The 27831-nt window shown below is 39.1% G+C and overlaps 2 protein-coding genes across 5 annotated transcripts in view; one reads left to right on the top strand and one right to left on the bottom strand.

Moving 5' to 3' along the window:
* LOC124711959 (transcription initiation factor IIA subunit 1-like) overlaps positions 1-27831 on the top strand; it is an 88870-nt gene that overhangs the window by 10636 nt on the left and 50403 nt on the right. The window lies entirely within an intron of this gene.
* LOC124711960 (hsp70-binding protein 1) overlaps positions 7104-27831 on the bottom strand; it is a 54143-nt gene continuing 33415 nt past the window's right edge. For 2 of the 3 annotated variants that reach the window (XM_047242242.1, XM_047242241.1), the window contains one exon: positions 7104-7421. In XM_047242242.1, coding sequence (XP_047098198.1) covers positions 7356-7421 — 66 coding nt within the window. In that variant the 3' untranslated portion in view covers positions 7104-7355. Of the gene's footprint in view, positions 7422-10559; positions 10706-27831 lie in introns of all 3 variants that reach the window. The other variant, XR_007005548.1, reaches the window with a different exon arrangement.

Here is a 27831-nt window from a genome sequence, read left to right as displayed (position 1 = left end):
TTTTTCCTTTGGGCCCACACACCTTTTAGTCTTTAAGAATGTTGTTCCTTCTCTTCCTGGATCCACTTTCTTCCAGTTCTTGATTTTTCCTGCCCTGAAAACCTACCTTTTCTATTACTTCTGCAAATAGTGTTCTGTTTCTTATTGTGTCCGTATCAACTCCCACATTTTCATCTCTTTTTCTATTTTGTAATTCTGGATTTTTAATTGTGTAACAAGTCAAAGATTTATTATTATTATTATTATTATTATTTGAAAGGTCCTCTCCATTTTATGTATTATAGTGCCTATTTGCTATGTTTTCCTTCAAGTTGTTTTATATCCATTCTCGAACAATAGAAAGTCCAGGGTGGAATAGCAACAGCATAGAAACAGTAGATTGCTACCGAACACACAAGGGAGGCATTGAGTCGCAGAGCAGCTCAATGAAAATGAGTGCTAAAATATGTTAAGCTTTTGGATGAATTTGTCGTTCTGAAATAAAACACACACACACACACACACACACACACACACACACAGATAAACCACCTATTTGGTGAGCAGCGATCTGTTCTTTGTGTATTGTTGATATCTGTTCTACACATTTAAAAAAAACCCACTTTAGTTATTGTGTTATTTATTTAAAGCTTTTGAGATGCATTACTCGTCTATTCTCATGAACTTTTTTTTCCCCCCCTGCCAACTTATATGTGTAAGCATACTTTCCCTGTTTGGTGTTGTGATTCTGGGATTGGTTCTAGTGCACTTTCAAGTGAGTCTGTAATAAGCACCGTCATCTGCAAATGCCAAGCAGTCTAGTGTTCTTGTTTGAATTTCTTCATACTTTTATACCCTTTGTATATATGGCCTTCCTCCAATAATCAACAAAGTCTACTTTAACACTATAGTAGATGTTGCTATATGAAAAATTAGATTTTTTGAACACATCATCTCATGCTTATTACAAGTCCTTACCACTTCTGAGAGAGAATAAAGACGTATTTGCAAATAAATATGAGATGGTCGACCTAGTGGATCAACTATCCCCCATTTCCTTAAAAGGGGCACTTATCCATACACAAACCCATGTGCAGAAGCATTAACAAATCTAGAAGAGGCTATCTCAAAACTCAAGTTCCAATTACTTAACAACAGAGTCCTCACTCACTCCAATAGATATATATTGCCACATACCATTTAGTTGGCGGTTCAAATCACTCTCTTATGTATGTAACAACACATGTGACAGCAATCACTTTCCAATTGTTGTTTCACTTTCCACACCATAACAAATACAAAGATGCTCACTTAAAAAATCTGTGGTCCACCACAATGGAGTGAGATTTATACCTGGAGCATTTCAGCAAGCCCAGTTGACACACTCCTAGCAGAAGCAGGTCTCCTTTCACTGTGGGTGATAAGCCATCAACTACTCTAACGTTTTGACAACACGAGAAGCAGTGCAAAACTGGATTGCATTCAAAATTCACACCTCCCTCTCATCAGTTGACTTACTTGATGCGTCTAGCCAATCCTCTTCTCTGGATAATAAGCTAGCTCGATCTTCCAAAACTTCTTCTCCGAAGACCTTCGCCAGTTATAGGAATTTAAAAGACTCTACTTTTGAAGTAATTGGTTGCTCACTGAATACTTTCAGTTCAATCACAATATATTTTCAACTATCACAATAAACAACTTTGCCATTTCTCGTATGAACATTTAAACTTGTGCAAGTCAATTTAGTCATCAAACATTAGAATTCATCAAACACAGTTTAGCGTCCAAATCATTTATGAACATGACATACATCTTGCTTCGTTCAGAGCTAAGACATGAAGTAAGTAAAAGTCTATGGTCAATTGTTTGTTTGTCTTTTTTACAATAATCACAGTATCAAAAATTATGGAATATTACACAGACACTCCTTGTACTTTTAATACAACTTCCAAGGAGTGGCCGGCAAACACTTGTCAATGCCACTTGTCTGATGCAGCTCCTGTCTTTCCAAGATAAACGTCAATCCTGCACACACAGACGTGTTGTGCAGTAAATAGGCTCTCTCTCACACTTGTATTTAAAATATCTCATGTTCGAGGTGGCAGAAGGTCAAGCAGTTCCAGAATTTACGTGTAAATTCTCAAAGCACTACACTACTACTAAATATGGTATGCCCAGAAACACAAGTTCCCCAGAACTGTGTAATAATTGTTTCAACTCTACATTATTTATTTTAGATCAGGCAGACACAATGAAAAGACTGCTGTACACATGTATAGCATTCTTTTCATTATGCCTGTCTGCGATTTAATGTCTCCGCTATATGGTAAGTAGCAATCTATGCTTTTCATGTATTGTCCTTATTCCATCCCTGACTTTACATTGTTTTCTTTTAGTACAGGTAGAGCAAGTGGGGTATGAGTGGACTGTACGTACAGAGCTCCTTCGTGAGCTTCCCAATATGTATAATCTAGGTTGGTTCCTAGGACAAAAGAAAAGTACTGACTCCACTGTCAAAAGAAATTTATTCATCCCGCTATCAGTCACATATGAATATTCTGATTCAGGAATAATGTGCACAGATATTCTGAAAGTTAATGTACAATTTGGTTATGTTTTGCCCAAATAGGGTGCCATGAACAAGAGTGTACAGTTTGGTTATGTTTTTACCCAAATAGGGTGTCATGAACAAGACTCCTCATCAAACACTATAACATGTTCATACCCATCACCAGAGACATGACACAACAGCACACGAACACTGAAGAACTTCATGTACAGCAACTCAATTGCGACTACCATGTCAATGAGATTGTGATTATTTTATTCAGCTGTTATATGGCACAGCTATCAGTCTTTCTGTAGTGCAAGTACACGTTATAGCATATGCAATCATTATTTTTGTATACTTGCACTAGAAAAGTATTAGTAGTAGGTCGAAAGCTTTTCATGTCTCCGTGCTGTAACTAGTGTACCCATTCTTTACTCATTTTTGTTTATTATTTCAGTCTTAAAATTTCTGTTATTGCTGTATTCTTCAGCATGGACTTAGACAGAATTTTGCAATCATATTCAGAATTGGTTCCAAAGAGACATATGAATTAAGCTTGCGTGATAAATGCAAGAAGTGTTGGACATGTAAATTTGTATTCTGAACCATTGGAGCTATGTACATCACCAAAACACCGTGAACTGGTTACATGGCCAAGGTGGCAGCACCATCATCTTTACGATCATGAAGCAGGGAGAGGAGATAGTAACAGTATGCACACTAGTACTCTTACAAGTGGAGTGCTGTCACATGCTACACAACACTTGAGTGAAGTGCCCATTTAGAACAAGAACACAAACGGGACATACAGTATACCTTACCTTGGATGCTAATGACACTTTGTTGGCAGTACTCGTATAACTACCTTTCCAGTTGATGTCACTGTCTTTCACAACTGTGTTTGTTAATTCATTGCCTGGCATTTCAGTTGCGGGTGAGAATGCTGACTCTTTGTTCAAATCTATGCCAAGTGATTTTATTATATTTTTGGTTTCTTCATATGTCGAAGTATTTATCATTCAGTAGTCATTACACCTTCTTTGGAGTGATAAACAACCTTTGAAGTATTGTAATGTCACAAACATAAAAGCTAAAGCCACAGCAGTAAAAACCAACTGGTCTACTGGTTGGCATTTTTGTCTAGTAATGCTGAGACCCCAGGTTTGATCTCCGGTGATATAATCAAAATATTCACTGTTGGAAAGGCCTGAAAGGAAGCCCACTCAGCCTTTTGAGGCCAACTGAAAAGGTGCATGAATATAAAAGCAGCTAAACTGACACTCAAGTCCCCAAAGTAGCCTAATATTGAAGGTCTTGTATTGGGCTAAATGACACTTGACATTTACTTATTAACAATAAAAGCATAATTCATTATTTTTTCAGATTAGAGAGCAAGATGGTTGACAGTTTCATGTATACTAAAGTTTTATTGTTATAACCATAGGGGAGAAGTGAACCCAAAATGGAACTCTGCATTCACAACAATGAAAGGTTACTCTTTGTACAACCTTGCAACTGCCATTCACAATGACATTTGTACGAATTCACGGTTCGTATAGATAAACAAGTGGGCACTTTCATTTTGATGCTTTTGAAGATCTTTAGTAAACAATCAATTTGTAAGTACTGTATGTCCCCTAGTTCACACACAATGGCTCACTCATTCCGGCACCTTTCAAAATCAAATGCTAAAGATGGAAAACTTTTCCTCATAATTTCTTTGCTACCTTGTAAGTCTAGTTCTGTGTGACAAAAGCTGTGAAGTTTTTGCACAGATGGTATTTCCTTGTATTGTTCACGATTATCACAGAAATTGAAGTTGATTAACACATTTATCTATATCATCAGTGAAGTATTTATTGTGAGCATTTTGATTATCCCACTTGAGGGCAGATACTTAATCCTGCTGCACTCTGCATTGTGTCCTCCCTCCTGTAATTTGCATGCCATTGACTTATTTAACTTTTGCTTGTTGATATTTCCTTGCCCGTTCCATTGTCTTCTCTGTCAGTGCTGCAACACTTTTCTCATTCTAGTTGTCGGTAAAATTGATGACCTCAACAGCAACTTGGCCATGGCTGCCTGTGTAGGTATTTTCCGCAATAACTTCTCACGATCAGTTTTTGTGCTCGCACTGCAAGATAACTGCTTTGAACTGGATCGTGACTGTACTTGGATCACATTAGTTCCTATTTTATGAATATAAAACTATCTCGACTGCATTTTTAAAAAAATTGTAACGAACGGTGTTTGGCAAACTAGGTTATCTTGAGTTCTAAAATACAGGATAAAATGGTAGCCACCAATGACATCACCTGGCATGTGTCTCTATGCAGTTATGTTGTGACAGTTGAAAAATACAAATGTGGCAATGAATTTTCAGGTCACATGTAAAAAGAACTTTGCCCTCCTATGCACCACATTCTAGTGTCATGCACGCTGGGAGATATATGACTACCAGCCATAGAGAATTCCTTTACATTTCATTTTCTTAGTGTAAAGGTATTTTGGGCTGTTCTAAATCTGTTTACATTTTGGAAGCAAAGCTCCATGTTACAAAAGTACTCAGAACCCCTGTTTCTCAATTCTTAAACTGTTTTAACAAATGTCTGTAATGAAATTGGCTGGTTCTCTTTGTAGAAGTGAGAATGTCAGATGCAAATAAATACTGTAGGTTTTTTTTTTATGATATTCCAATAAACATTTCAATTTTTCCACACAGTGGTACAAAAATTTATTTTGATGTTCAATTCATATACAACTGTTTTAAGTCCATAGTGTCTCATCTATTACATGAACTGAAAGTATAAATTGACTTTATTTCAGTAACAAAAACAACACTTGAAGTCCTAAGCACAATGAACTTTGTGGATGAAATTAATGCATGTACACAGGGTTATTCATAAGTATCTTCAGGATTTTAGAAGGTGATTGTGCGAAAAGCTACAAGACATACAGAAAATATCCACACATCAGTGGATAGAGCACCTCTCCTAGTTTTTAACTCATGTTACAGGTGATCAATATGGGCAGTGAATACCAGTCGGGCAGGAGAGCATATATATGTAATTCATTGCTGGGACTGCCCAGGAAGGGCTATAGCAACAGCCTGCTTTGGAAATCAGTTCATTGGGTTGCCTATTGGCATGAACAAACTAATTTGATGCAATGATACGGAGTGGATGATTTGTCTACCATGTGCTGACATCTTTACCCTACAGTGCTGTGCTCTGCAATTACACCACAGTGCATGTCACGTATCAAAATTTGGAGAGGTTCTCCATCCACTGATGTGTCCACTTTTCTGCCACATAAAAATGATTAAGAAAGTTTTAAAAAGTAGTTGAAGAAAAATTTGAAACATTGTATGAGAAAATATTTCGATGTATCATCAATGCACACATTCAAAGCATGTTTAAGTGTGTCTTTAGTTTGATGATCTTATATGTAATAATGATAATTTTAATAATAATTAGTTAAGTTATTGTTGTTGAACAGCAAGCATATTTGTATGTAACATTATTGTAAAGTTTTATTGAACTCTGTAGATACACTGCTGTTTGCCCATTTATTGGACTTAAGTCATTTCTAGAGTTTTCGCTAGTTCCAGTCTTTAATCTCATGTCAGTTTAACAAATAACATTTATGTGTTCTCTGGTGCTGCAGAATTCCTTATTATTTATGTTTGGGTATCCTGACTTTAAAAGGTGTGAAGTGATCGATTTAAGAAATTTGTAACTAGCTTTTTGCTTCTCTAGTTTGTTTTTCTGATCAACCCATTTCTTCCATATGTACATATGTATTGCTATGCTTTCTGCTCATTACTTAATTTTTATGCTACTAATGGGTTATATATAACATGACTTTATTAATGAAAAATAAATTTAGGAAGATAAAACATGAATGACCTATACTCTGCAGAGGGAGAGGTGATAGTTGTATAACAGTTGTAATTTGTGTACGTGCCACATAATTTTGTCGTTGTGTTGCAAGTTGTTGTGATCTGTTAAAGCACTTTTTTTTCCTTTCTTTTGCAAATACCAGCAATGTAAGGAAAAGCTAGATTGCTACTCACCATAAAGATGACACGCTGAGTTGCAGACAGGCACAACGGAAACACACTTACACATTAGCTTATAGAAACTAGCTGTGAATTTCAGTAGTAAAGTTATTTTCTACACAATTAGTCAAATTGTGTTTCTGCTAAGCAGCTCTACTGTACACTAAGGTGAAAGTAAGTGGCCACTGGAAGCTAAGTATTGGATTTTGTCAACACTTGTGTTTCTTGTACTAACTCATCTACAGTGATATTTCTCACATGAGAGAGGAAAGACGAGAAGTTTGATGGTCTGATCCCATGTTACATGGTTAAGGGCACGATTATTATTCTATATTATTTGCTCACTGTGGCATTTATGGCTTTGATTAATGAAATAATTAATATTCTTGGCCTTGGTGTTTTTTGAAGGTTGGTAGAAAACAGAAACATTTAGCCTACATCTCACCTGAAAAAATAAAGGTATCAGTGCGGATAGTGCAGTATAAAGGGAAATAAATTACAAGAAACATAGTATGCAATAAAATCCTTATGTGGATTAGTACAAAAAGCACTATTTTTAATTTAATCTATGAAACAGTTTTCAAATATAATTCACATTTTAAATTAAATACTTCATTTTAATAACAATGATAAAATCTAATGACACAACTTTCATTTGCTGAAACTGAGTATTGCAGGAGTTGTGCCTGTACACTCTACACATTTTTGTGGCCTTCCCCCATGAGTGTGGTTCTCAAACGGTGAAATTATAAGTAGTAAACTTCACTAACGTTCTTCTTCATCACCACTAAAGACAAGCCTCAACAAGTACTGGGCATACTCACGTATTTCCTAAATAGGAAGAAAAATAACTGTGGTTAGTGATCTGTACTAAACACTATTTTCTAAACAGTAGGAAAACATCTCTCTGAAATAAAGGCAATAAATAATGTCAGCTATTAAACACAAAGTAACAGATGTATTATCCATAAATATTATTTATGTACTTACTGAATATTTTGGGAGCTGGTGGCTCAATTGATATTTGTTGCAGTCACTGAGCAGAGGTTTCACTCTTTCAAGGCTCAAAAGGTAAATGGGGACAGAGAATAGAGGGAAGAGTATTTTAGTGACAGGAACACACAGTTTTCAAAATCTGCTGCACAAAGGGGTAGTTGCCTCAAAACAACTAGAAAAGACCAGCTACAGAAAATGAAATGAGGTGAGAGTAACACACAAATAATGAAGCAAAGGAGAAGAAATAATCATGGCCAGTTGAGACAAGATATAGGACTTGGTCAAATATATAATAACATTTTGTAATGGAAGAAACATATATACAGATCATAAGCATAATGCAGCTAATTTTTTTCACTTAGAGAGTTGGACAGTTGATGGTAGGAGTGTGTGGCACACCCAATGCAAAAATCGGCCAAGTGGAGGCTTCAACCACTGCTTCACAATTCATACGAGACACTTATAATGATAATCTATGATTGATTCTATAAACATTAAGTATTCCTTGTTGGATCAAGTTTGGCAGATAAACCACTGGTCCACACGATTATTCCTTTGGTCAGCAGTCTGTTGATTTGCCAAAAGGTTTGGCAGTTTCAACCGTTATCCATTAATTTCTGTAAACTGTAAGTGTATATGTTAACCTCGAAGATGGTACAAAGTATCAAGCAAAGTATTTGAAAATGCAGTCTAGGGACCACGCTCCCTTTCCTACCAAATAATATAAGTGAATGGATGCCTTATAAACACTTTTTAATACACTTTGCACTATCAAGTGACATCAAGGAAGCCTATTCATACACTTCTCATGGTCAAAGTAACACTCCAAAGCAATGAATTATGTAGCACATTTTTGAAGCCTTTTTCTATGTTTTAAAGACAACTTTAAGAAACATTTATAGGGAGTGGTTGTAATAAAACAATATCAACATCGACACAATATGGAGTAACGCTACTTTCAGCATTCAGGGCAGCCTGAATCATCCTAGTTATTAATGCATATAAATCTTGAATAGCAGTCAATGGTATTTCAGACTGTCACAAAGAAACTGTTCACATTTCTTGAGATGTTGGAATGAGGTAATATATAGCAAACAGCACCCCCAATAATAATCAAACCTCGTAATAATGGACGGCAGAAAAGGCATCTTATTTTATACAGTCTTGCACATGTACTGCTGTTTAATTTATGACATTATAACACTGCATAAACTATCTTCTTGGAACAATTCCTGTCCCAGTAAATGGACATAAAAACCTAAAATTGTTTCATATACACTGCCCTTTCTTGGTGTGAAAATCATAATGACTGCTCAAACTATTAAAAGCCCTCCACCATGCTCCATAAATGGAAGTATTTATTTGCACTTGATACTATTCACATGTAACCACACCCCACAGAGTACATTCCATATTTCCAGTAACGCAACAGCCGAGGTTCTGTCCTCCTTGCATAATTCAAATCTGTTCTTTAGTTTTTCTGCATTGTAAAAAAAAAAACTCTTTGCCTTTACAAATGTCTGCTTGTGTCTGTGCGGATGGATATGTGTGTGTGTGTGCGAGTGTATACCTGTCCTTTTTTCCCCCTAAGGTAAGTCTTTCCGCTCCTGGGATTGGAATGACTCCTTACCCTCTCCCTTAAAACCCACATCCTTTCGTCCTTCCCTCTTTCCTGATGAAGCAACCGTTGGTTGCGAAAGCTAGAATTTTGTGTGTATGTTTGTGTTTGTTTGTGCGTCTATCGACCTGCCAGCGCTTTTGTTTGGTAAGTCTCATCATCTTTGTTTTTATTTATATATATATATATATATATTTTTGAAGCTTTACCAGTAACATTTCATTTATGCCCCAATCTGTCTGCAAGAAGAAGAGAGGATCCTGAGGGATCAGAATAAGCAAGCACCATCCATCGACTCCCAGCACATAGGCTCCCAAGGGTAACAAGCTGTGCTAACATCAAACAGCACTGGCAACACACTTGCATTGACATATAATTTGTGCTTCAATTGGCGCTGACAGTGCCACCTATTAGCCACTGTCATAACAACCGTCTACTGCTACTTATTACATGTCTACGTAAGTAAAAATTGAGATAAGGATGTAAGACAAGTTTACAGGATTTGTGAAATCAAACTTGATAGTTTCGTGTTGAGTGATGGTGGTTGTTGCTATTAATTCCATATCAGTTCTCACGGACAATTCGAATTTAAAAATAACCAGTAGTAAATAAAAAGAGAATGCGTAAAATTTTGAACATTTGCGAGCGTAACGCTGAATTGTGTGAACACGTAAATCACTGAGAACCACTCTCATTATGTTCTTCACCTGTCGACAATGGATTATTGTCACAACTGTCTGATTCAGCAGTAAAATTAATCATTTTGTCTATTGTGAGTTCCACAAGACTGCTGCACATGTAGTAATCTTCTTCCAGTTGTTGGATCTTCCTGCAGTATCCTTCCCAGTCACCAGCAGTTAACTCACAGAATGGATTCACTTGCAGTTTGCAGGAGACTGTCGTTCGACATGGCCCCTGAAATGCTGTGCTCCTTAAACAGTTGTTTTACTTTTGCCCATGCCTGTTGTTCTGCACTCAAATTACAATTATTAGGTGTCAAGCAGACAAACATGCGGCCTTTATCTTTTGCCATTTTGTTGATCATATACATTTTTTTAGCAGGTCTGTTCTTGAATTAAAGTGAACAGAGCCTGCTTCCTCATATTCTCATTACCGCCAACATGCCTCTTTTGCAACAATTCTAATATCTTCACTTTGGTATCATACTGTGTGGGTGTTTTGTCCACCACAATGACTGACTGTGGTGGAAGATTCGGGAGAACCATATTTACAAACCACCTTACAAAGTTAACATAAATAATAATGTATTCACACTCTAGCAGTAAAGACCTCTTATTACGCACATTTCCGCTTTCATCCCATGGACGACTAAATATTCTACAGAGATTTAATACCCAAAATCCAAGTCCAGCCAATCTTTTTCTTGAGTTTTGGTCAAAGTTTTGCGGCAGTCTTCTGCACCAAGCTGAAGTCTTCAATTGTTTTCCTCAAGACACCCCTGTTGAAGTTATCCAACTGGATTTTCCCAGTAGATCTTGGCCTAAGGGAAAGAGAATTAAAAGAAAAAGTCAAAAAGTACAATTCCATTTTATGCAGAGTGTGACTACAAAAACACAGAGACGTCTCCAGTGAAAAGATGGGCTTTTTGAAACCACTTATACAGTAGTATAGGCTATGATCCCAAGTATCTCAGGATGCAGTCACAATTGACTGAATAAAAACATAGCCATTTCTATCGTGATGTAAAAAAAAAAAGGAGACTGACACATGACAGGACTCATGCTCACTACTTCCAGCACACCAGCCAAGTATCTTAATCATTACTCTACATGGGGGTTTCTGAATAACTGACTTTGTTATTGAACCTGGATGACAAGAAATTCTTTTACACATGCAAACAAAGTGCCCACTTTAACCCTACCAATACCAAGGCATTTTCCATAATCTGCATTAACAGCGAGGGGCTGCTGTTCTTTATGTCCACAAAAAGATTACTTAACTGCTCTTGAATTATATTAACAACATACTTTTTACTGATTTGTAAGTAGGCTTCAGAAGCTGAAAATACCTTTTAGCACAAACTTACAAGTAACCCCTTGAGTCTGAAGTTATAAAAGGCCAATTACGTTTACAACATTTGATGCTCCATGTATTGTCTACAAGCAATCACAATATTGGCTGCTAATGGCAACTGGGGCAGAACTGGTGGTATCCAATGGTAAGCACAGCCTGAGGCTACAGAGCATAGTTGAACTGCTTAGTCAACAAGTAACTCACAGCAGTGCTACAGTGCTAGTGTTCTTGGTACAAAGCACAGCAATGGCAACGATAAAGAAAGCCAAACACTGTATTATATCTATGACAACAGTTGCCGTAACTGAGATTTCATCAGAAATCCCAAGGAATTTCGCAACTTGAAATAGAAGTGGCAAATGAAATATTTATGTTTCTGCAAGATGAGTCAGTGGAACGGGTGGTGTCATGTACGCTCAACTGTAGGAACAATGTACGTAAGGAATAAAATGATGACGATACATGCTTGACAACTGAAGGTGATATTAAAACCGATGTCAAGACGTGTTCTTAATCATCCTTGTCAGATGGGGAGCCACAAATCCTGTCTCCATTGAAACATAGTAAAGGACAATTGTTGTCCAAGAAGTGGATACTAAACATAATTAGGTACATGGAAGATCATCTGCAGCATAGAAGGAAAAATGAAAAAAAAAAGAAGATTATGACAATATTTTGAACAATTCTGCAAGCAACATGACAATGTAGTGCATAAAAAAACTATGGATATTCAAGGGAGGACAAGGCGCTCTTGATACAAAAGCTGGTGTTTGTGTGTTTCAAGGTTGCACAATACAATTTACAGGATGTGCACGATAGTGATCTCCTACATTATGCACATGAAACTGTGCATGACATAGATTACAGTGATTTCAAGGGAAGCAGTGGATCGTTGCATAACTTCAAACAGCGCTACAGAAATGGAAAATGTAAGACAGCGAAATTACAAACAAAGCATCAACTTGACAAAGCACAACAAAATGTGGAATCAGCCTGAAAATTTGTAGATGAGATAAACAAACTTACTCCTTCATTCAGTAGGGAATTTGTTTTCAATTCCAACCAATTGGGATTTTAAGAGGAAATGCATATGAAAAAACAACCCCTAGAAATTAGAGGTACCAACAGAGTTTTATCAAGATCAACTAAAATCAATGCCGTAACGCATTGGTATACAAGTACTATGACTGTGAATCTGGATGGTATATTGGCTGGAAAGTTATTTATTGTGCTGTAAGAGGTCAGAGGTGTTCTACTCCTACGCTTCTTTCTCATGTGCATGATCTTGTAAGGGCAGTAGGGAATATTTATGTCACAGCAAGCGAGAGTGGGAAAATGGGTCTAAGAGAATTACAACTATGGTAAGAGCACTGCTTTTGGCCAGTAGCTGGTCAAAATAGCTTGCTTTCACTTGATTCCTGGTCTGTGTATTAATGTCCTGCATTCTTTGTAACTCTTAAGGAGTTCGCCTTCGATCTTGATGGTGAGAACCTTTGTGAACACTGGGCACATCATTTTTCACTTGGCGTTCATGGTGCAAGTTAATGGTTTGTTTTGAACATATCTTGAATGTTGACAATGTTCGTTTTCCGACGTGAATATCCCATAGAAGGCTGCATCTCATGGACGCTTGTTCTCTGTTGCCCTCCTGATGCACTTGTTGCATCATTAGCAGCTAATATTTTTCCTGTCATACTTGTTAACACAACCCTTTCAAATGAACACAACACTTTCAAATGAGCCTTAACAAAGACTGGAATTGTGATCTTACACTCGAGCTGTTCTTTATTAGCAATATCAATGCACTTTCTGTATTGTGTACTACTGACTTCATGACCACCACAAAACATTTAAAAAATGCAAATTTAGTTCATTGTTGTTGACTTTTACTCTCAACATAATTTTTAAAGAGATACTGATGTGGAAGTAAGGCCCTGAACCTGGAAATATTGAATACAACATTAACTGGGGAAAGTGAGCTCTGCTGCGGGGACTTTTTTTTGGGTTTAGTTTAACTAAAAAGATTAAAACTTGTGGAATCTGGTAGAAGAACTATTACAAAATAAATATTTTTTCAAAATTTTAAAGTATCAAGTAACCGACTAGAATATAATATTGTCAAGAGATAGACACAGAGTACATGCCCCTTAGTATTGTGAAAAAAACTTGTGTTCTGCCTTATGGCAGACCTTGTCATGGGGGAAACCTCGTCAGAGAGGTCCACAGCATGAGTGTCCAGGGAAGTGATTCCAGTGGTGGTTTCCCATTGCCTTCCACTGATGATGAAGATGATGAAATGATAATGAGGACAACACAACACCCAGTCCCTGAGCGGGGAAAATCTCCAACACAGCCGGGAATCGAACCCAGGCCCCTTGGTGTGACAGATCACCTCGCTGACCACTCAGCTATCAGGGCGGAGTATTGTGAGGGTTAAAGTAATTTAGGCAAAGGAGGAGGCAGCTTCAAAGCATTGTAGAATAGAAAATTTTGAACTGAAATTTACCTCTTACCCCCCCCCCCCCCCCCCCCCCCCCCCCGAGAGATTCTGGTGATTTTCCAGGGTTATCTTTCAAAATTTGTGAATTCCTTTCTCAGAGCTGAAGCTTGCCCCTGTGTATCACACCGTTATCTTATCAGTTGAGAGAGAAGTGGAACAACTTCTTATATTTGATCTCCTGATCACAACACTCAGTGACATTAATATTTATTTTCTTTGTTCCACTTCATGATTTATTGCCCCTTGCCCTCCTCCAAGGAATGGACGGAGTATCTGGTGTTGCCCATGATGGACCAGGAATCACTTCGTTGCTCATCGAGAGATGTATTACTTTACTATGGAACACAACACAGCACAACAATCACTTCACAATACCTACAACATAAGTTTCTGTATTAGAATGGTGAGGTTGGGACGTAGGCAGGGGACGTATGCATAATGTGAGCGCACCGAAGTTGACTGACTTGTGCTAATTCTGGACTAGGGAGCTCTAGCTCTTCTCACTATGAGCAAACCATAGATATCCATAGTTGATTTGAGCCAGTTGTCATTGACATGACCAAGTTGATACTGACAGCTAGAATATTCCTCCATCCCCCCCCCCCCCCCCCTTTACCCTAGTTTGTTGGTGATGGATAAAATTACCAAAGGAGAAATAATTACTTTTTTCCATGTGATGAGCAGCTTCTTGATCCTTGCATCAACAGAGAAGCACTTGTACAGCCAATTATACTTGTACTCCTCAACAAAAGAAAAACTGGTGCATTTTTATTAACCTATCACCACCTTCTGAAGTCTAAACATGCTGTAGTCATCTATGGGAAAATATCAAGAATTTATCTATTTTTACGAAGTGTCCATCCAGTATATTTCATAGATTTTATAGCTGATTAAGGCTAGTGTGTATAGAAGCATAATATTTCCTGAAATAAACAACCTTCACATCAACCATGAGCTGTGCCGAGGTGGATACACCAGTTCCCATCAAATCACCATTGGGCGTAGCCAGTATTTGGCTGGATGACTGCCCAGGTTTACCATTTGCTGTTGACAATTTTCCCTTCACCTTTACAGCAGAGGGGAGAGGAGGAGGGGTGGTGGCATAAAGTACCTGATCACCTGTTTTTGTGCAAATGTCCTGGATTAAATTCCAAACCTCTCCGCAGTGTCTTGTGAAGTGAAGATATGTGATACTGTTGGTTGGTGTCTCTCTCTCTCTCACACACATGCGTGTGCACGCACACACCCCTCCCCCCCCACACACCATTACAGTTATCTACACTTAACAGCTACACTTCCACACAAAGTACTCATATTTTGCGAAGCAATGAAGCAAAGATGCCTTTCCAATTGGATGGCTGAAATTGCCCTTTGGGATCTCTCAGCCATTCATGTTGTACAATTTCACTTACCAAGAGCGGGTAATAATATGCTGCATTCATCGTGTATCCGTTGTGAAGAGAAACAAAACTACTGAATCACAGAAGAATGTTGCTAGAAAATTTCCTCTTGAAGGGAGATTTCAGGATTAAACCCCTCTTCCTCCTCTTTTCTATATCTGTTCTCTTGTGTATCCATATCTTATCACAGATTACAGCCATTGTAAAAACTTTTCTCCATCTTACGCAACAAATCAAATAAAAATCTGCGAACAGCTATTCACCCGAACAGTTCTCTATCTGAATGAGATGATGTGGTACCTACTTCACAAAATGCAGTGGTGCTTTCTGAGAATGGTGTGAACACTAGCAACATTTAAACCTGCCTCTAATGAGATTTCTGTGGTAGTTAAATATGGTTTATATTCCATAAGTCTGCAAGCAGCAATATTTTCATTTGCGACATTTGACCCCAATGCTTATAACCTCTATTTTTAGCTACATCATGACCAATGAGCAATTCTTTAATTTGTAAACTGTGTACTGAATCTAATGAAAATTTCATAAGTTCCATCACCTTCTTTCAAGACAAAACAAAAAATGTGTGCACAACAGAGTAATGCACATCTTACTTATTGTTACAAATAATGAGGGAACAGGTGTTATGGGATGATGCAAGAATATAGATAGATCTTGTATATGTCCCTAACTAACTACCTGGAAATTGTAATTAAATTGCAGTTTCCCCATGGAGGTTGAATGTGAGCTGCAATTACCATGTGGCAGTGAAACTTTATAGATATGCTAATGCATCAATGCAGAACTGATTTATGCTGGAACAAAATTAGTTCCTATTTTGGCCACATCCCGGTGAAAATCTGGCAGTATACAGCATTTTATCAATGTCTCCGGTGCTCATATTGAACCACTTACGAAAGCAGCAGTTAATAATAAAATGAACATTATGCCCTTCTCATTTGTTTGTCCTTTTCTGCTTGTGCGCCATTCCCAAACCATCGCATATGGAAACATTTCTGTACATCTTTCTTCCATTCACTGCACCAATTTGCATTTGGTGGCCAAAACTGGAATAATTTTTTTCCAGTGTAAATCAATTCCACATTAAAGCATTAGAGTACCTACCAAGTTTTGCTGTCATATGATAATTACAGTCCACACTGGACCTCTGTGAGCAGATGCTTTTTAATTACAACCATCTCGTACATTTAGTGCCTTAATCAAAAACTGACTCCTCTCTTATCCAAAGTGCAAAAATCCCGTTTACATTTTTAATGGCTCTCCTATGTTAGGTATGGGTCCCACTCACTAGTGAGATCCATCCTATATCATTGTTCAAGTTTTTTATAAGCACTCTCCTTTGTAGACTGAGTCAATTGTCTCAATATTCTACCAACAATTCAAAATCTACCATCTGCTTCACTTACAACTGAACCAATTTGATCACTTCATTTTGTATTGCCACAAAATTCTGTGTGTGCAATATTTTCTCTAAAACAAGTAGAAAGATAAATATATCTTCAATAAACCAGGGGGAAAAAAAGACCAGTAAAGTCATGCCTCAATGAGGAACTTGGAACTACCAGCACATGACAGGAGCATGTAGAGGAACTACAGTTCAAGTTTAAAAGAATAGTCAACTATGCAATGAATTTATGTGTACTCAGTACAACATTTCATAACGGGAAGGACCCTCCATTGTATACAGTCACTGGAAAGAAACTTCTAAAGAATCAGAGATGTCAGCATAATACATGCAAAACAAAGCCTAGGGCTATAGATAAATAGATGCTGAATGAAATGCACTTGTCAAGAAAGCAACGCTTGAAGCCCTCAGTGACTTACTGTAGCAGAATTTTGTCACATGATCTTTCACAAAACCCAGAGAAATCCTGTTTGTATATAAAGGCTTTGGGTGGCACCAAAGTTAGTGCAAGACATTCATGGATGAGACGGAAAATGAAATTGAGGGTAGCGAAGCAAAAGCAGAAATGTTTAACTTTGTTATTGAATGCTCCTTTACAAAGAAAAGCCTAGGAGAACCGATCCAATTTCATTTTCATACCTCTTAGTGAAATAGATACCAGCACCAGTGGCATTGAGAAACAGCTGAAATTGTTGAGACTGATCAAAGCTCCAGGGCCCGATGCAATCCCTGTCGGATTCTATTTGCAGCTGAGTTAGCTCCTCTTGTAACTATAATCTATTGTATTGAACAATGGAAACTCCTGGTAGGAACAAGACAGATTGGTACTTACCAAAAAGAAGATATGTCAAGTTGCAGACAGGCACAATTGAAAAATACACTTACATATTGCTTTCGGCCACAGCCTTCATCAGCAACACACACACACACACACAAAATGTAAGTACACATGATTGCCAACTCCAGCATCTCAGGCTGGAATGCAACATCAAGTGAGAGGCAAGCAGCAATCTGGAGGGAGTGGGGGAGGGCAAGGGATAGTAGTGTACAGGTGGGGAGAGAAATGAACACTGTCTGGTGGAGTGTGCAGGGACTAGACTGCCAACAGGTGCAGTGTCAGGAGATTGTGGGGAAAGAAGGAACATGAAGGAGAGGAGTGGGGAAAGACAGGCAGGTGTGTTGGCAGAGGGCTGCAAGTAAACTGGATGGGAGATGAGAATGGAGAGGAGATGACAGGACAGAGTGGGTGTAAAATGTTGGATGGAGGGCATGGGGACAGTATCTTTTCATAGGTTGAGGCTGGGATAATTACAGGAACAGACAATGTGTTGTAAGGATAACTTACATCTTTGCAGTTCAGAGAAGCTGGGGTTGGAGGGAAGGCTCCAAATGAAATGTGTAATGTTCGGCTGCATGTTGTGCCTCAGGATGGTCTACTTGGCTCTTGGTCACATACTGACAGTGGCCATTCATCCTGGTGGACAGTTGGTTGGTAGTCATACCAATACACAAAGCTGTGCAGTGGCGGCAGAGCTGATAAATGACATGGCTGCTTTCACAGGTGGCCCAATCCCTGATGTAGGATAAACCTGCGACACTACTGGAATAGAAAGTGCTGGGTGGGTGGATTGGGCATGTTTTGCACCTGGGTCTTCCACAAGGATATGATTGTTGTGGCAAGGAATTGGGATTGTGAGTGGCATAGGGATGGACTAGGATGTTGTGGAGGTTGGGTGGACGACAGACCACCACTTGAGGAGGGGTGGGAAGTATCTCAAGTAGGATGTCCCTCATTTCTGGGCATCATGATAGGTAATCAAAGCCCTGGCAAAGAATGTGGTTCAGTTGTTTCAGTCAGAGGTGATACTGGGTGATGAAGGGGCTGGTTCTTGGGGTTGGTGGGAGGATTGGGGGTGTGAGGGGAAATGGCATGGGAGATCTGTTTGCAGACTAGATCTGGGAGATAGTGTCTATCTGTGAAGGCCTTGGTTAGACTCTCAGCATACTGAGCAAGCGAGTTTTTGTCACTGGAGATATGCCGTCCACGGGTAGCCAGGCTATATGGGATGTACTTCTTGGTGTGAAAGGGATGACAACTGTCAGAATGCAGGTAATGTTGGTGGTTAGTGGGTTTAATGTGGACAGAGGTGTGGATGGAGCCATGAGAGAGGTGGTCACCATCTAGGGAGGTGGCACGCTGGGTTGAGGAGGATCACGTGAAGCGGATGGGAGAGAAGGTGTTGAGATTGTGGAGGAACAAATATAGGGTTCCTTAGCCCTGAGTCCACTTCATGAAGATATTGTCAATGAAGCAGAACCAGAACCAGGCACGGGGTTTGGTGTTTTGGAAGGCTAGGAAGGCCTCCTCTAGATGACCCATAAAAAGGTTGGCATATGAGGGTGCCATGCAGATGCCCATGGCCGTGCCGCAGATTTTTTTTATTCTTCCCTTCAAATGGGAAACAGTTGTGGGTTAGGATAAAGTTAGTAAGATGTATGAGGTAATGGGTTTGGAGTCTGAAAGATCTTGGGAAAGGTAGTGTTCAATAGTGGTAAGACCATGGGCATGAGAAATATTTGTGTATAGGGGGGTGGCATCAACTGTGATTAATAGGGATCCAGGAGGTAAACGGATGGGGATGGTGGAGAGTCGGTGAAGGAATTGGTTGGAGGTGTTGGTCAATGAGGACCAAAATTTTTCAGTGGGGGCACAATAACCAGCCACAAGGAACGTCCAGGATTCTTGGGTTTGTGGAGCATGTGGAAGGTGGGTGTGCGGCGTGTCATAGGGGTCGGGAGGGAAATGGATTCAGGAGAGGTGTTCTGGGAAGGGCCTAAGGCTTTAAGCAGGGATTGGAGTATGTGATGGACTTCTGGGATGGGATCACTCTGGCAGAGTTTATTGGTGGAGGAGTCAGATAATTGGCAGAGACCTTCTGTGATTCATAACAACAGTGGTGGAACCTTGGTCTGCAGATAGGATGATTATGTCAGGATTTTTTTCAAGGTTGTGTATGGCTGTTATTTCTTCCACTGAATCGTTGGTGTTCTGAGGAAGGGACCTGGGGAATATCCCATGACAGTATCAGTGAGTCATAATGGAAATCAATCAAGTCATACATCTACATCCATTCTCTGCAAACCACTGTAAAACATATGCCAGATGGTACATCACACTATGGTTCCTTCACATTCCCATTCATGTACAGAATGTGGGAAGAATGATTGTTTAAATTTGGAAACTCTGTAAGTAGGCTTTCTCGGGAATGTACACAAGTGATTTGTAAACAATATCCTTTGTAGGTCTATTTTACCAACAAACTGAAATGTACCACGACCTTACCCGTGGCTGAGCCTATGTCATCATTCCATTTCATTTCTCTTCAAAGTGTTACATGGAGGTACCTGTATGAGTTGACTGATTCCAAATGTGATTCACTGATATTGCAGTCATAGGATGCTACATTTTATCATTTTGTGAAGTGCACAATTTTACATTTCTAAACATTTACAGCAAGTTGCCAATCTTTGTACCATGTTGAAATCTTATTAAGATATGACTGAATATTTATGCGGCCACTTGGACATTAATATGCAATACGAACAGCAAGGGTCTCAACACACTTTCCGGGGCACACTCAAAGTTACTTCAACATCTGACGATGACTCTCCAAGATAACATGCTGCATCCTCCCTACCAAAAAATCGTCAGTCCAGTCACAAATTTTGCTTGATACCCCATATGATCAAACTTTTGATGGGGTACTGAGTCAAATGCTTTTCAGTAATCACGAAATACTGAATCTACTTGACTGCCTTAATCCAAAGCTTTCAGTAAGTCGTGTGAGAAAAGTGAGGGTCGGGTTTTGCATGATCTGTCTGTTCAGAATTCGTATGGGTTGGCACGGAGTAGTTCATTTTGTTCAAGCTCAGGATATGTTCAAATATTCTACAACAAATCAGTGTCAAGGAGACTGGGCAATAGTTTTGTCGAATCACTTCTGCTACCATTGTTGTAAACAGGTGTGACCTGTGCTTTTTTCCAAACTACTCAGCACAGTTCTTTTGTTTGTAAACTCCTGTCATTTTTCTGTGTATCACACTCAGCTGACCATAGGCAACATTCCTCCCCCTCCCCCACCAGATTGCTGCTTCCATCCCATGTGATGTTGCATTCTGGTCTGAGATGCTGGAGTTAGCGGTCGTGTGTGTGTGTGTGTGTGTGTGTGTGTGTGTGTGTGTGTGTGTTTTGTACTAATGAAGGCTGTGACTGAAAGCTATATATGAGTGTTTTTTAACTGTGCCTGTCTATAACTCTACAGTTGATTATAACTTACTTACCAAAAAGAAGACATGTCAAGTTATAGACAGGCACAGTTAAAAAACACTCATATATAGCTTTCAGTCACAGTTGATTATAACTTACTTACCAAAAAGAAGACATGTCAAGTTATAGACAGGCACAGTTAAAAAACACTCATATATAGCTTTCAGTCACAGCCTTCATTAGTACAAACACACACACACACACACACACACACACACACACACACACACACACACACACGACCGCTAACTCCAGCATCTCAGACCAGAATGCAACATCACATGGGATGGAAGCAGCAATCTGGTGGGGGAGGGGGAGGAATGTTGCCTATGGTCAGCTGAGTGTGATACACAGAAAAATGACAGGAGTTTACAAATGTATAGGCAGGTACATCTAGTGTATGGGTGCCACAAGATATCCAAAGTCATTTCCCTGCAGTGATGGCTGTTGTTCACTGTTGCAATGACTGCTGCTCTGACACCACTGACATCTCAAGCTGCAATGGGAACTAAATATAGATAATTACGTATTCAACAGGAGTGGATCTTATCTTTTCAAGATAAATCATCAAGCAAATATTTTTCACAAAGTTTTAGTGGTAAAAAAAAGACATGTCATTGAATTCTAGCCAATATCCACTGCGGTAATATCGAGTCTCATGTCGTTTGGGCTGTACAGGGGGTTTCTGTATGCAGCCAACACAATTCCTTTCTCATCATCCATGTTCACTCGAAATGCCACCAACTGGCTCAGCTAGTTTGCCTGCATTGCTTCCCTGTACTTGTTTCAAATATGGTTCATAAAACAGTGATGGACTGGCGTTGAATGAGTCTGGCAATCCTTGCCTCAGCAAGATTTTTAGAACTCAGGCGGAAACCAGTGGAACACGAAAGGTGTTATGAACCACTAAATTAGTGTTTAGTACTGTTATAGTTTGGTTCCTTCAATGGTTCTTTGTACCCTGCTCAGTACAATACTTGAATTTGGTGTAATAGCTGCTGCAAAAAGGTAGGAATTAAGGAGAAGGGACCTGGGTAAACTGAAAGAACCACAGGTTGTAGAGAGTTTCAGAGAGAGCACTAGGGAGTGACTGACAGGAACAGGGGAAGGGAATACAGTAGAAGAAGAACGGATAGCTCTCAGAGATGAAATATTGAAGGCAGCAGTGGATCAAGGAGGTAAAAACATGAGGGCTAGTAGAAATCCTTGGGTAACACAGGAGATATTGAATTTAATTGATGAAAGTAGAAAATATAAAAATGCAGTAAATGAAGCAGACAAAAGGGAATACAAACATCGAAAGAATGAGATTGACAGGAAATGCAAAATGACTAAGCAGGAATGGCTAGCTGACAAATGTAAGGATGTATGGGGTGTTCAAAAAGTCTCTCCGCAGTGCCATATGATTGTTAGCCACACGTGCCGTATGATTGTTCGCCTGCCTGGGTTACTTCCTTTCAAGTGGACTCTTCCAACATTCCACTGTTTTGTTTAGATCTCAGCCAGCATCAGTATTATCGTCGTTGTGTGTCATTACGTGTTGACGTGAACATTTAAGTTTAGTTCCTTTGTTTTGTTTTTGTTACTGTTAAAATGCTAACCATTGAAGAGCGCATGTTTTTGGTCGAACAAATGTTCAAAGTTGGGGGTAAATACACAGTCTCAGTTTGTCAAACATTTAATTTGGGTTTCCCGGAGACAACACTCCCACATTGCAAAACTGTGCGAGATTTGACTAACAAATTTCGAAGTACTGGTTCAGTGACAGATGCACTGAGAAATGGTCATTGTAGCATTTTGTCTGAGGCTATACTCGATATTTCCGATAAAATGTCCATGAGTCCAAACAAGTCAGTAAGAAAACTCGCCCAGGAAATCGATGTTAGTGTCGGAACAGCCTACACAGCTGTCAGGAAAAAATTAGAACTTTTTTCATACAAAGTGACAGTCATGCAAGAACTGAAAAATACTGATCATGGCAAGAGACTGCATTATTGTCAATTGTTCAAAAATTTTGTTCAGCAAAATGGAAGGGATATTCTTAATGAAACGTTTTTCAGTGATGAGGCATCGTTTTATTTATCCGGGTTCATGAAATCGCCAAATTCTCGTATGCGGAGTACTGCAAATCTATTTTGTATTCATGAGGAACCACTTCATTCTGCGAAAATAGGAGTTTGGATTGAAATTTCTAGACGTCGGATTGTGGGTCCCATATTTTTCAATGAAACAATAAACACACGATACTGCAGTGATATTCTGTACCCATCCACAGGAGAACTAGTGTTTAGTGAAATACTGACTGGTTATTTTCAACAAGATGGTGCAACCACGCATACAGCTCGCGTTTAAATGTCACTGCTTGCTGATGCTTTTGGTGATCGCATAATTTCCTAGTGACTTTGGCCTCCACGATCGCCTGACTTAACACCACCTGTCTTTTTCTTCTGGGATGCAGTGAAAGCAACTGTCTATAAATACCATCCAAAATCCATCAATGAATTGAAAACTGCAATATCCACTTTCACTGCTTTTGTTACAGAAGAATTGTTACAGCTTGTGTTTGGAAACATGACTAGACGAATTGAATTGTGTATTCAACAACAGGGGGGACACTTTTAACATTTAATGTGAAAATTTGTAAGTACAAATGAATATTCAATAAATTAATAACTTGTATTGCACTGAGTTTCATTTCGGTATATTCACTTACTGTGTCATATGGCATGCACGGCTAACAATCATATGGCACTGCGGAGAGACTTTTTGAACACCCTGTAGAAACACACATTACTAGGGGTCAGATAGATGCCACCTACAGGGAAATTAAGGAGACCTTTGGAGAAAAGAGAACCACCTGTATAAATATCAAAAGCTCAGATGGAAAACCAGTCCTAAGCAAAGAAGGGAAAGCAGAAAGGTGGAAGGAGTATACAGAGGGTCTAGGGAAGGGAGATGTACTTGAGGGCAATATTATGGAAATGGAAGAGAATGTATATGAAGATGAGATGTGAGAGATAATACTGCATGAAGAATTTGACAGAGCACTGAAAGACCTATGTTGAAACAAGGCCCTGGCAGTGGACAATATTCCGTTAGAACTACTGATACTTTTGGGAGAGTCAGCCATGACAAAACTCTTCCATCTGGTGAGCAAGAGTTATGAGACAGGCGAAATAACCTCAGATTTCATGAAGAATATAATAATTCGAATACCAAAGAAAGCAGGTGCTGACAATTGTGAAACCTACCAAACTATCAAAATTTAATAAGTCACAGTTGCAAAATATTAACATGAATTCTTTACAGAAGAATGGGAAAACTGGTAGAAGTCAACATCAGGGAAGATCAGTTAGGATTCCAGAGAAATGTAGGAACACGTGAGGCAATACTGACCCTAAGACTTCTCATAGAAAATAGGTACTTACAGAAAGCCTTTGACAAAGTTGACTGGAATACTCTCTTTGAAATTCTACAGGTGGAAGGGGTAAAATACAGGTAACGAAAGGCTATTTACAATTTGTACAGAAACCAGATGGCAGTTATAAGAGTCGAAGGGCACAAAGGGGAAGCTGTGGTTGAGAAGGGAGTGAAACAGGGTTGTAGCCTACTGCCGATATTATTTGATCTGTATATTGAGCAAGTAGTAAAGGAAACAAAAGAAAAATTTAGAGTAGGAATTAAAATCCATGGCGAAGAAATAAAATCTTTGAGGTTTGCTGATGACATCGTAATTCTGTCAGAAACGGCAAAGGACTTGGAAGAGCAGCAGTTGATTGGAATGGACAATGTCTCAAAAGGAAGATTTAAGATAACCATCACCAAAAGTAAAATGAGGATAATGGAATTTTGTCTGATTAAATCAGGTGATGCTGAGGGAACTAGATGAGGAAATGAGACACTTAAAGTAGTTGATGAGTTTTGCTATTTGGGAAGTAGAATAACTAGTGATGGTTGAAGTAGAAAGGTTATAGAGTGTAGACTGGTAATGGCAAGGAAAGCATTTCTGAAGAAGAGAAATTTGTTAACATCCAGTATAGATTTAAATGTCGTGAAGTTTTTTTCCGAAAGTATTTGTATGGAGTGTAGCCGTGTACGGAAGTGAAACACAGACAGTAAACATTTTAGACAAAAAGAGAATAGACGCTTTTGAAATGTGGTGCTGCAGAAGAATGCTGAAGATTAGATGGGTAGATCACATAACTAATGAGGTTGTTGTTGTTGTTGTTGTTGTTGTGGTCTTCAGTCCTGAGACTGGTTTGATGCAGCTCTCCATGTTACTCTATCCTGTGCAAGCTTCTTCATCTCCCAGTACCTACTGCAACCTACATCCTTCTGAATCTGCTTGGTGTATTCATCTCTTGGTCTCCCTCTGCGATTTTTACCCTCCACGCTGCCCTCCAATGCTAAATTTGTGATCCCTTGATGCCTCAAAACATGTCCTACCAACCGATCCCTTCTTCTAGTCAAGTTGTGCCACAAACTCCTCTTCTCCCCAATCCTATTCTATACCTCCTCATTAGTTACGTGATCTACCCACCTTATCTTCAGCATTCTTCTGTAGCACCACATTTCGAAAGCTTCTATTCTCTTCTTGTCAAAACTGGTTATCGTACATGTTTCACTTCCATACATGGCTACACTCCATACAAATACTTTCAGAAACGACTTTCTGACACTTAAATCTATACTCGATGTTAACAAATTTCTCTTCTTCAGAAACGATTTCCTTGTCATTGCCAGTCTACATTTTATATCCTCTCTACTTCAACCATCATCAGTTATTTTACTCCCTAAATAGCAAAACTCCTTTACTACTTTAAGTGTCTCATTTCCTAATCTAATCCCCTCAGCATCACCCGATTTAATTTGACTACATTCCATTATCCTCGTTTTGCTTTTGTTGATGTTCATCTTATATCCTCCTTTCAAGACACTGTCCATTCCGTTCAACTGCTCTTCCAAGTCCTTTGCTGTCTCTGACAGAATTACAATGTCATCGGCGAACCTCAAAGTTTTTACTTCTTCTCCATGAATTTTAATACCTACTCCAAATTTTTCTTTTGTTTCCTTTACTGCTTGCTCAATATACAGATTGAATAACATCGGGGAGAGGCAACTCACTCCTTTCCCAACCACTGCCTCCCTTTCATGCCCCTCGACTCTTATAACTGCCATCTGGTTTCTGTACAAATTGTAAATAGCCTTTCGCCCCCTGTATTTTACCCCTGTCACCTTCAGAATTTGAAAGAGAGTATTCCAGTTAACGTTGTCAAAAGCTTTCTCTAAGTCTACAAATGCTAGAAACGTAGGTTTGCCTTTTCTTATGATGTACTAATGAGGTACTGAATAGAATGGAGGAGAAGAGAAATTTGTGGCACAACCTGACTCGAAGGGATCAGTTGGTAGGACACATTATGACGCGTCAAGGGATCACCAATTTAGTATTGGAGGGAAGCATGGGGGATAATGCAGTAAGCAGATTCAGAAGACTGTAGGTTGCATTAGTTACTTAGAGATGAAGATACTTTGCACAGGATAGAGTAACATGGAGAGCTGCATCAAATCAATCTTTGAACTGAAGACCACCACCACCACAACAACAACAACATAACAACAGCTACTACTACTACTTTTTCTACTACCAACACTATTCACAGTCAACCAGTAGCCTCACCCACTGTGGAAGTGTGAGGAATAAGTTATCCGATTAATAGTGAATGCCTGAATGGTGTGCGAATCCTGATCCCTCTTAAGTACATTGCTGGTTGTGGTATCTGAGCAGACCTTATGGATGGACTCAACACCGCAGATTGTTATGCAATGAGTACCACTGAAAGAAAGGCTACATCTGGGAGCTTTAGCTTACCAATAGCTTCACAGTTGTTACTGAGAAAGATAGTTTTTATCTCTTACTATGATTACGCGCTGCACTGAATGTATGTAACAAGTTAAACCTGTGAACCCCAACATCTGAAAAGTATTTCTCATTAGTAACATATGACCTTGAGAGCTTGGATAAGCCAAAACTCCTTACTATGCAATTTCTATTGGAGATGCTAAACGTGTAGCACTATAAGAGAGCATTTGCAGAGTTTGGAAGTAAGTTCGAACTTTGAGCAACTCTGTCAAAATGTTTGGCGGTGCACTTAATTTGTCACATATATTCAACATGGAGTAAAAGATTTCTTTTTCAGAACTGGTAATGTTAACTACAGTATAAAGTTGTTTTTGTTCATGTGCAATGTACAAGAAATATTAGCAAATTAAGTGCAATACAAGAATATTGCACGTTTCATAAAATAAGTTAGGAAGACAGTACACTAAATTAATTGTTGTTAAAATTTTATGCATCACATTAATTATTACTGGTGATGGTGTTAACAATAATCAAATAATTATGTAATTACAATATTAGAGAAGGAAAGTGAGTACTCACTGTATAGCAGAGATGCTGAGTCGTGATAGGCACAACAAAAAGATTCACAAAATTATAACTTTCGGCTATTAATTTCTTTGTCAGCAATAGACACACATATGCACACGCACGCACACACTCCGCAAATGCAACTCGCACACATGTCTGCAGTCTCAGGCAACTGAAACCAATCTGTGAGCAGCAGCACCAGTGCATGATGGGAATGGCAACTGGGTGGGGTTAAGGTGGAGGCTGGGGCGGGGAGGGGGAGGGATAGTATGGTGAGGGTGGCAGACAGTGAAGTGGTGCAGTTTGGACGGAGGGCAGTAGAGAACTTCTCCCTCATTGCTTCACCTGGTCCTACTCAACCCAACAAGTCACCTTCCTAGATGTTGACCTCCACCTCAGAGATGGCTACATCAGTACCTCCTTCCATATCAAACCTGCTAACTACCAGCAATACCTCCACTTCGACAGCTGCCACGCATTCCATACGAAGAAGTCCCTTCCGTACAGCCTAGCCAT

Source organism: Schistocerca piceifrons, chromosome 8 (genome assembly GCF_021461385.2).
Source record: "Schistocerca piceifrons isolate TAMUIC-IGC-003096 chromosome 8, iqSchPice1.1, whole genome shotgun sequence".
Classification (NCBI taxonomy): domain Eukaryota; kingdom Metazoa; phylum Arthropoda; class Insecta; order Orthoptera; family Acrididae; genus Schistocerca; species Schistocerca piceifrons.
Note: the sequence above shows the minus strand (reverse complement) of the source record. Positions and strands in the feature narration are given on the sequence as shown.